This window comes from Gobius niger (genome assembly GCF_951799975.1).
Source record: "Gobius niger genome assembly, chromosome: 16".
NCBI lineage: Eukaryota > Metazoa > Chordata > Actinopteri > Gobiiformes > Gobiidae > Gobius > Gobius niger.
The window spans coordinates 31,225,662-31,236,167 of NC_136867.1; the positions used below are offsets into that span (position 1 = coordinate 31,225,662).

The window sequence follows — 10,506 nt, forward strand, 5'->3', positions numbered from 1 at the left end:
TGGCTCTGGTCCTGGTCCTGGTCCTGGTCTCGGTCCCGGTCCTGGCTCTGGCTCTGGTCCTGGTCCTGGTCCTGGTCCTGGTCCTGGTCCTGGTCCTGGTCCTGGTCTCGGCTCTGGTCCTGGCTCTGGCTCTGGTCCTGGTCTCGGCTCTGGTCCTGGCTCTGGCTCTGGTCCTGGCTCTGGCTCTGGTCCTGGCTCTGGTCCCGGTCCCGGTCCTGGTCCGGCTCTGGACTCGTCTCATTTCAGTTCTGGTCGTTGTTTTTGTGTAAAATAAACCACAGAAGCATGACTCGCCTTTTACACATTTATTATTATTATTGTTCCTCATTTTTACTTTTTCTGTAAATTTTACATTTAAACTTATTAAAATATGAATTTAGACCAAACTCCTTTTGCTTCTTTTATTTATTCACTCAGTCCTTGTGGACGTGTTTTATTTGTGACGAAGATAAAGTTAAAACTTTGGATTCTTTAAATAAATAAGTCCTAATGTTTGTCTTTAGGAGCAGCTCGGCCTCAGAGGGTTTTCCCTGTAGCGCCCCCTGGAGGCGCAACACAGTTAAACATACAGTCTGAAAACGCCACAGAGCTGCAGTCCCGCTCTGATCCTACAGGAGGCGCTAGTGCCGCAGGGAGTTTGCAGCATGTTCTGAAATAGAAGTCACGTGATGCTCCTGTGGGCCGTGCGCATGCGTGGTAGAAGGGACCTCCAGTAGGGGGCAGTAAAGGAAGTGTTGAGGATTCTTAACCTCTTAACCCCCGCCTGAACCGAGCACATTTTCTCCAGTTCAGCTTTACCCAAATCTAAAAGCTTCTCGACGGGAGCTCACAGCCTTAAGGCCAGAGTTTTGAACACGGTTTTGTCGCTTGTTTATTGTATTTTCATCCTCATTTTTGTTGTTATTCTGACACGTTTTTTTCCAAGAAGCTTTTAGATTTGGGTAAAGCTGACCTGGGGAGATGTGCTCGGTGCAGGCGGGTTTATTTGTCCCCTGATCATGGGGTTGTTGTTCCCCTTTTATGTTTCTTTCTGTTTTGTATGAGTTTTGTTATGATGAGGATTTCCCGCGTCTCCCTCTGGCTTTGAACCACGTGCGTGTTTGTTTACATTTATTTATCTGTTGTCAGTGATGTTCAGACTCAGACCCGGAGACAGATCCACCGTGATACTGCGCCCTCTGCTGGTAAAGACGGATATACGACGGTATTTAGCTCATGTTTTACAGTTGTATCGTTGGGATTGTTTTGTGTGATTTATTGCTGACATGTTAGTTTACATGTATTATTGTTTGGGTTATTTTATTACATTAAAACTGTCCAATATTTCATTGTATTTTGTAGGACAGAGCTTCATTTGTTCATAAGGAACAGAGACAATATTTTGGAACAAAATAAAATGTTTATTGTGGTGACGGCCATCGCTGTATCAGTAAAGGAGAGAAATCACAGGGTTAATAATGTTAGTTTGCAGATGTAAAAACAAAGTAAAAAACAACATTTGCACCGTCAGGGTTTTCCCTGTTTCCTAAAGTCAGCAGCAAAACAAAAGATTACGTCATTAATGTGTAAAAATCACATGTTTTAATTCTGGGCTAATCATAATAATCATAATAATAATACGGTTAAAACTAGTCTGGAATGACATATACAACAGTGTTAATATTAATAATGGCGCCATAACTTATTTAAAATTATATTTGTCCTTTTTTTATCCAGGATAAAACTCGTTGACATTAAAACTCTACAGAGCCCTGGACAAGATTCTTTCAAACTAAAATATGCAATAATTTGCCACAGAAAGTCAGAGGTTCCCGTAATACATCATTATGAATAAATTATATATTTACTTTACAGCCTGCACTGGCATTTTTGGGAAACACGTGACAACAGAAGCAGCTACGATTTCAAAATGGGTTCATATGAATCAAAAAAATGAAATAACTGGGTTAAAGTCTCAGGTTCGTTGAGTTGATCAAATCAATCTTCCCCAGACCTGATGCCGTCGTGTGTCCGTCTGTACCAGCAGGGGGCGCTCTCACGGTGTTTCTGTCTCCGGCTCTGAGGCTTTTACTCTGTAGTTACAGTAATGATATGAAAAGGTTCCTGGGCCCTCCGGCAGGGGGCGGTAATGCAGCTGAACGTTGTTCACCAGCCGCCATTAAACAGGAGAAGAAGAGGAAGCGGCCAGTGCGCATGCGCAGTGCAGACACACAGGCAGGATGAGCTCCATCGGGACCGGGGTAAGTTTCTCCAAAAGCCTCAAATAAAACTGTAACAAAGTGAAGTAAATCCTGCCCGGGGGCAGCCTGAGGAGCAGCCCGGGCTCCGGCGCCTCTGCCCGGGTCGTTACGGAGCTTTAGTCCCGTTTACAGCGGACTGTGAGGTTTATGTGAGGCGCTGCTGAGTCACAGGAGCTAACATGCTAATGCTAACGCTCAAAAACGAAACGAAATGAACAAAAGTCCAAAGTAAAGGATTAAAGTGAATAAACTGAGCCTCAGGTTTAAAGTTTCTCCTCCTGCTTCACTTTAGCCTCGATTTAAATCTGCTCAAAATGTATGAGTCAAATATTAAAGTTCTTTATCTCTGTGACCGTTCACTGGCTGTGAATCTGCGGACACGGTTTTAATAATATTTAATCTATTCTTTCTCACAGAAGAACATGAACCTCCTGCGGGCACGTGTTGCTATAGTGACAGTTTCAGGTTAGGGTAAAGCCGTCACATCCCAGGACATGTTTCCATCTGCATTATTATTTTTTTAGGAACTTTTTGTTCCATTTTGGAGCATTTTAATCTGTTCCTCATGTTTAAAGTCACAGAATCACATGTGGCGATGTTTTTATCAGTAAGTATCTTTATTTATAAAGCGCTTTTCACAGACAGAGGTCACAAAGTGCTTTACAGTGGACACAACTAAAACACGAGTTTATTATCGCGGGAACAAATCCCGGTGTTCGTGACGGTGTTTAGGAAGTGAGCGATAGTGTTCGGGGTTAACTCCTCCTCCTCCTCCTCCCCCTCTCTCTCCTCTCTCTCTCTCCCTCCTCCCCCTCCTCCTCTCTCTCCTCCTCCTCCTTCTCCTCCTCCTCCTCTCTCTCCTCTCTCTCCTCTCTCTCCCTCCTCCTCCTCTCTCTCTCCTCTCTCTCTCCTCCTCCTCTCTCTCCTCTCTCTCTCTCCCTCCTCCCCCTCCTCCTCTCTCTCCTCCTCCTCCTTCTCCTCCTCCTCCTCTCTCTCTCCTCTCTCTCTCCTCCTCCCCCTCTCTCTCTCCCTCCTCCTCCTCCCCTCTCTCTCCTCTCTCTCCTCTCTCCTTCTCTCTAACGTCTCTAATGTTCTCCTCTTGTGTCTCAGTACGATCTTTCCGCCTCCACCTTCTCTCCGGATGGGCGGGTCTTCCAGGTGGAATACGCCATGAAGGCCGTGGAGAACAGCAGGTAACTCCGCCCCCTTTACAGCTGTCCCCGATACCGATAATTCCGCCTGTCCCGATACCGATAACCGATAATGACACCGATAATTATGTATATATATTTGCACTTTATTTTGTGACAAGAACTCACTGTAACTCAATGCCCAAAATGTATTAACTCTACCAAGCGACACAAGTTTTACAGTTCATCATCTGAGCAGGTCTGACTCTGCTCATCTGTGTCACATCTAACTTTAAAAAGAAGAATAATAGTTTTACTACTGCTACTTCCTTACTAGTGTTTTTCTTTTTGTTGACATCATACTAATGAATTCTTATTTACAACACTGGAACATAGACAGTATTACAGTATTTCACTGAGTCTGGAGGCGTCTCTGACATGAGGGAAGTGATGTTAAATCTGTGACAGATTCTGACTAATAATAATCTGATCCTACAGCACAAAAACCAGACTCTCTCCTGCACTGGATCATTTATGCATCTGTGACGAGGCTCATTTCATCAACGTGAAACTCCTCTGGTTCACAGCGCTTCAGTCGTGTTTATTTGATCAGAAATGCAAAGATAATACATGTGTTTTCAGGCCTCGCTCTGTTCCAGTGACTCACGTGAGCGGGTCTGCAGGGTCAGAGGTTCACATTTCCTCGTCTTCTCCTCATGTTGTTGCGATGCTAATGTTGAAGTGACTTCGATGTAAAAAGTGTAAAAACTCTTCCTTCCCGGAGGCGCCTGAAGCTGTTTCTCTGGAAAACTCGTGGTGTTTTTCAGCTAAAGCCGTGCAGAAGTCGGCCAGAGCGTGTATCTGTAAACGTGCTGTCCTGAGTCTGCAGCAGCTCCGGGCTGCAGGACGAGCGGCGCAGAGAGAGAAAGGCAGCGAGCTGGAGCCGAGGGTTCACTGTCATTTGAGCTTAGAATTATCGGACTAATTTTTTTTAATCGGATTTATCGGGGATGGCGCCAAAATGCCGATAATTATCAGCGGCCGATATTATCGTGCATCCCTAGTATTTGAAGTACTTCTGAAGTACTTATACGTGTGTTCTCTGCAGTACGGCCATAGCGATCCGCTGTAAGGACGGGGTGGTGTTCAGAGTACATGTTACTGTGTATTTGCAGTACTTATACGTGTGTCCTCTGCAGTACGGCCATAGCGATCCGCTGTAAGGACGGGGTGGTGTTCAGAGTACATGTGACTGTGTATTTGAAGTACTTATACGTGTGTTCTCTGCAGTACGGCCATAGCGATCCGCTGTAAGGACGGGGTGGTGTTCAGAGTACATGTTACTGTGTATTTGAAGTACTTATACGTGTTTCCTCTGCAGTACGGCCATAGCGATCCGCTGTAAGGACGGGGTGGTGTTCAGAGTACATGTTACTGTGTATTTGAAGTACTTGTGCAGTACTTATACGTGTGTTCTCTGCAGTACGGCCATAGCGATCCGCTGTAAGGACGGGGTGGTGTTCAGAGTACATGTTACTGTGTATTTGAAGTACTTATACGTGTGTCCTCTGCAGTACGGCCATAGCGATCCGCTGTAAGGACGGGGTGGTGTTCAGAGTACATGTGACTGTGTATTTGAAGTACTTATACGTGTGTTCTCTGCAGTACGGCCATAGCGATCCGCTGTAAGGACGGGGTGGTGTTCAGAGTACATGTTACTGTGTATTTGAAGTACTTGTGCAGTACTTATACGTGTTTCCCTCTGCAGTACGGCCATAGCGATCCGCTGTAAGGACGGGGTGGTGTTCAGAGTACATGTTACTGTGTATTTGAAGTACTTATACGTGTGTTCTCTGCAGTACGGCCATAGCGATCCGCTGTAAGGACGGGGTGGTGTTCAGAGTACATGTTACTGTGTATTTGAAGTACTTGTGCAGTACTTATACGTGTTTCCCTCTGCAGTACGGCCATAGCGATCCGCTGTAAGGACGGGGTGGTCTTCAGAGTACATGTTACTGTGTATTTGAAGTACTTATACGTGTTTCCCTCTGCAGTACGGCCATAGCGATCCGCTGTAAGGACGGGGTGGTGTTCAGAGTACATGTGACTGTGTATTTGAAGTACTTATACGTGTTTCCCTCTGCAGTACGGCCATAGCGATCCGCTGTAAGGACGGGGTGGTCTTCGCGGTGGAGAAGTTGGTTCTTTCCAAACTTTACGAACAAGGATCCAACAAACGCATCTTCAACATCGACAGACACGTCGGCATGGTAACCACACACACGTTACCGTAGCGACCGCGGGTTTAAAGGAACAGGCCCGTGTTTCAGACTGAGACGAGTTCATGGTGTAGCGCGTCACGTGACTGAGCACACGCGTGACGCCCACACAGGTGCACATGAACACGTCTCAGGGAAGAACATGTGAGTCTGGAAACTGTTCCTTTAAACGCCCGTGTTTTCAGACCTTTAAAGCTCACGGTTTCTGAGGAAACATCTGACTGTGTTCCAGGCCGTGGCCGGTTTACTCGCCGACGCCCGATCCCTGGCGGAGGTCGCTCGAGACGAAGCGTCCAACTTCAGGTCCAACTACGGACACGACATTCCCCTCAAGGTGAGACGCCGCATTAAAGGTAAACGCCGCATTAACGGTGAGACGCCAGATTAAAAACGCTGCATTAAAGGGTTTAACCTGTTAACGTCCTCCTGCACGAGCTCCTGGTCGTTAGCGTCACGTTTCTGAGCCCGGAATACACGATTTAATATTCAGAAAAAATCCCGGCATTTTGCATATCTTTTTTTTTTCCAGAGTTTTTCAGAGAAACTAAATCTGAAGTGTAAATTCACCACAAAAATCGACCAAATCATTTTCTACGGCATTATCTGCACACATGAATAGTTATATTTTAGTATTTCTTACCTTTGTCGGGTCAAAAGTCCAGAAAAAGTCCCAATCCAGGCACACGTGGCTCATTTTCCCTCTGAAGCATCTGAAGCAGAATATCCAGTAGTATTTCCCATAAAGTGTTGTCCTGAGGTGGAGGAGTTCGTCAAAGTTTGCTTATATTCCATGAAAGCAAGAAAAGGAGAATAAAAAGCTCTTTCTCTCCGCTGGGAACCGATAGCCGCCATTGCTGGGAATGCTCGGTCTCCTCTTCCTGTTCTCCGTACACGGGGTCGGCCGGTGAGCAGAACATGCGCTCCCTGAGGAGGCGGGATCTTAGCCTCCGTGCACTGACTGAAGGCGGAGTCAAAACGTAGCAAAACGTGACTGACATATTCCAGTAGCCAATGAGCTCAGCTTTCCCACGGTGTCGGGGATTTGTAGTGTTTGTCCAGAATGAAGCTCTCCGTAGTCCACGCAAGTGATGAACGTGCGCCACGGAGAGGCGGGAGCTACGCCACCTTTACATTCAGCTTCACTTTTCATAACTTATATGACCCTAAAGCATCAGTTAGTGTTTTCATATCACTCTGTGTGTACGTGGTAGCGGAAACTGTCTGTCCCCGTCTCTGTGAGAGAAGTTAGCCTGAGTCTGACGGTCAACTTACCCACAGACTCACTCATTCCTCCAACTGCACCTCCAGCTAAGTAGCTAGGCTAGCTGCTAGCCGTGCTGCTGCTAGCCTAGCCAAACCTTGCCGAGCAACGCGCAAACTTTTGGGAACTATTTGTCGCGGAAGTCATTAAATAAACCTTTGGGCTTAATAAAAGTGTACGAAGTTTATGCTGTTTGTGTTCAGTTGCAAATGGAAGAATAATAAGCGGAAAATAAGAACCTTCAGGGTGAACCTTGTTTTGCCCTCCCTTACATAATGCAGTACTCTGACGTGCGTATAATCCCGTGTCATGTATGTTGCAGTATTATATGTGTGTATAATGCAGTACTCTGACATGTTGCAGTATTATATGTGTGTATAATGCAGTACTCTGACGTGTTGCAGTATGATATGTGTGTATAATGCAGTACTCTGACGTGTTGCAGTATGATATCCGTGTATAATCCCGTGTCATGTATGTTGCAGCACCTGTCTGAGCGCGTGGCCATGTATGTTCACGCCTACACGCTCTACAGCGCCGTCAGACCCTTCGGCTGCAGGTCAGTGCTTCACAACCCGGGGGGCGCGGCCACAGAAGAGGGGGTGTTCTGCTTTAAAGAGGGGGTGTTCTGCTTTAAAGAGGGGGTGTTCTGCTTTAAAGAGGGGGTGTTCTGCCTTAAAGAGGGGGTGTTCTGCTTTAAAGAGGGCGTGTTCTGCTTTAAAGAGGGCGTGTTCTGCTTTAAAGAGGGGGTGTTCTGCTTTAAAGAGGGGGTGTTCTGCTTTAAAGAGGGCGTGTTCTGCGTTAAAGAGGGGGTGTTCTGCTTTAAAGAGGGGGTGTTCTGCTTTAAAGAGGGGGTGTTCTGCTTTAAAGAGGGCGTGTTCTGCTTTAAAGAGGGCGTGTTCTGCTTTAAAGAGGGCGTGTTCTGCTTTAAAGAGGGCGTGTTCTGCTTTAAAGAGGGCGTGTTCTGTTTTAAAGAGGGGGTGTTCTGCTTTAAAGAGGGGGTGTTCTGCTTTAAAGAGGGGGTGTTCTGCTTTAAAGAGGGGGTGTTCTGCTTTAAAGAGGGGGTGTTCTGCTTTAAAGAGGGGGTGTTCTGCTTTAAAGAGGGGGTGTTCTGCTTTTGTCAGTCCCATAGCACCAGTCTATATCTCACTACAATGATGACAAACCTTCTGTTGGTCTGTAAATGCAGTAAATCAGAATAACTGCCTTGTATAAAATGTCTCTCTCAAAATGGCTGTAGTGAATGTCTTGAAATAGGCCTCTGTCTCTTTAAGAACCTCTGAGCCTTTAGACACGCCCCCTCCACACGCTGTCTGTGGCATCAGTGGGGAGGGGGTTCTGCTGAGGAGCAGTGGTCGGTTACTCGGCTCGGGGGCGTCTCCAGGAGGTGGGGGCGTTCCTAGGAGGACTCAGGCAAACCTATCCCTAAAATGGCCGCCATCAGAGTTTTTACAGATTACTCAGAAATACGTGAATGTGCCAAGGCAACACTTCAGCCATGTTTTTAATGAGGGAGTGACAGAATAACAGGATGGAAAGCAGAATAACCCCCCCCCTTTAAAGGACCAGGCCGGTGTTTCATGCTGAGACCTGGACAGATGATGTGTTCCTAATATGGTGTTTGTTTCCACAGTTTCATCCTGGGCTCGTACGACAAAGACGACGGGGCGCAGCTCTACATGGTCGACCCGTCGGGCATCTCCTACGTGAGGCTCCTCCCCTTCACCACAGGCCCCGTTGTACATGTTGTGTGCGTCTCCCGTTGTACATGTTGTGTCTCTGTGGCAGGGTTACTGGGGCTGTGCGATCGGGAAAGCCAAGCAGGCGGCGAAGACGGAGATCGAGAAGCTGCAGATGAAAGACCTGACGTGCCGAGAGCTGGTCAAAGAAGTCGCCAAGATGTGAGTGAGGCTTCAGAAGGCCTTAGCTTTCAAATGAGGCGACGCACTGGCCTGTAGCTGTGAGGACAAACTGCTCTGTATTTATCTCTCAGGCAGCAGTTAAATAAGTTCACCTCGTGTAACTGGATGAACCATATCCCTCTGTCAGTGACTCCTGCAGGGGCGCTGACGGCCTCTGGGGGCAGCACTTACTGATACTGCTCTAATGGAAAATCTAATTATCTTTATTAGCCTGAAAAGATGAAAACAGTGATTAGTTCATATTCACGTGTGATTCTCTTGTAATGTAAAGTTCTCCTACAGAGACGACAGTTACGGCCAAAGGGCAAAAACTGGGGAAATAATCGATTCAAATTAGAAAAATGTATAAATCCTTTGGGGAAATACACGGAGAGTCATGTATTTGAGCTGAAACGATGAAGTCACTTCCTGTAAAGCTGGACCGACAGCATCCACACTGGGATTTAAAGATATGATTGTTCTGTATCTGCTTCAATCGGGTGAAGAGGGGGCGGAGCTGGATCCGCTGGCAGGGGAGGAGGCCGGTCAGACCTGGCAGGCCCAAGCGTGTTGTGAGGGTCTGCGCGGGGCCCTCGTGGTGCCATGTGGGGGGGGGGGGGTCCGGGGCCCTCTGCTAAGGGCTCTCCGTACGATAACGTGAGCCTGAGTCGTGTGTTTTTCCTTCTGTAAAATAGTTTCTGTTGTTTCTGATGTTGCAGAATCTACATCGTCCACGACGAGGTGAAGGACAAGGCGTTTGAGCTGGAGCTGAGCTGGGTCGGAGACGGTGAGTCTGACACGCTTTAATTACACGCTTATGGCAACATGGTTTTATCAAGCGTTTATGAACCCGTGTTTCTCTCTCGAACACGTTAAAACACATGTATGTTTCTGCCAGTCTGATTTAAACGTTTGGTTTCAGTAACAAACGGTCGACACGAACTGGTCCCGAAAGACGTCAGAGAAGAAGCCGAGAAATACGCAAAGGTCTGTTTACTCTCCCGCCGCTCCTCCTCTCTCCCTCTTCTCTCCTCCTTCCTCTTCTCTCCTCTCTCCCCCTCTTCTCTCCTCTCTCCCCCTCTTCTCTCCTCTCTCCCCCACTTCTCTCCTCCTTCCTCTTCTCTCCTCTCTCTCCCTCTTCTCTCCTCTCTCCCCCTCTTCTCTCCTCTCTCTCTCTCCCTCCTCTCTCCTCTCTCTCCCTCTCTCTCCTCTCTCTCCCTCTTCTCTCCTCTCTCTCTCTCCCTCCTCTCTCCTCTCTCTCCCTCCTCTCTCCTCTCTCTCCCTCTTCTCTCCTCTCTCTCCCTCCTCTCTCCTCTCTCTCCCTCTTCTCTCCTCTCTCTCCCTCTTCTCTCCTCTCTCCCCCTCCTCTCTCCTCTCTCTCCCTCTTCTCTCCTCTCTCTCCCTCCTCTCTCCTCTCTCTCCCTCTTCTCTCCTCTCTCTCCCTCTTCTCTCCTCTCTCTCCCTCTTCTCTCCTCTCTCCCCCTCCTCTCTCCTCTCTCCCCCTCCTCTCTCCTCTCTCCCCCTCTTCTCTCCTCTCTCTCCCTCTTCTCTCCTCTCTCTCCCTCTTCTCTCCTCTCTCCCCCTCCTCTCTCCTCTCTCCCCCTCCTCTCTCCTCTCTCCCCTCCTCTCTCCTCTCTCCCCCTCTTCTCTCCTCTCTCTCCCTCTTCTCTCCTCTCTCCCCCTCTTCTCTCCTCT

General features: G+C 47.7%; 1 protein-coding gene across 1 annotated transcript in view; it reads left to right on the top strand.

The window, feature by feature from the left end:
- Nucleotides 1-2,170: 2,170 nt before the first annotated feature.
- psma3 (proteasome 20S subunit alpha 3) overlaps nt 2,171-10,506 on the top strand; it is a 36,472-nt gene continuing 28,136 nt past the window's right edge. Inside the window, exons 1-9 of the mRNA XM_079573696.1 lie at nt 2,171-2,240; nt 3,351-3,433; nt 5,517-5,640; nt 5,882-5,983; nt 7,396-7,469; nt 8,544-8,616; nt 8,699-8,811; nt 9,531-9,598; nt 9,734-9,817. Coding sequence (XP_079429822.1) covers nt 2,220-2,240; nt 3,351-3,433; nt 5,517-5,640; nt 5,882-5,983; nt 7,396-7,469; nt 8,544-8,616; nt 8,699-8,811; nt 9,531-9,598; nt 9,734-9,817 — 742 coding nt within the window. The 5' untranslated portion in view covers nt 2,171-2,219. The remainder of the gene's footprint in view (nt 2,241-3,350; nt 3,434-5,516; nt 5,641-5,881; nt 5,984-7,395; nt 7,470-8,543; nt 8,617-8,698; nt 8,812-9,530; nt 9,599-9,733; nt 9,818-10,506) is intronic.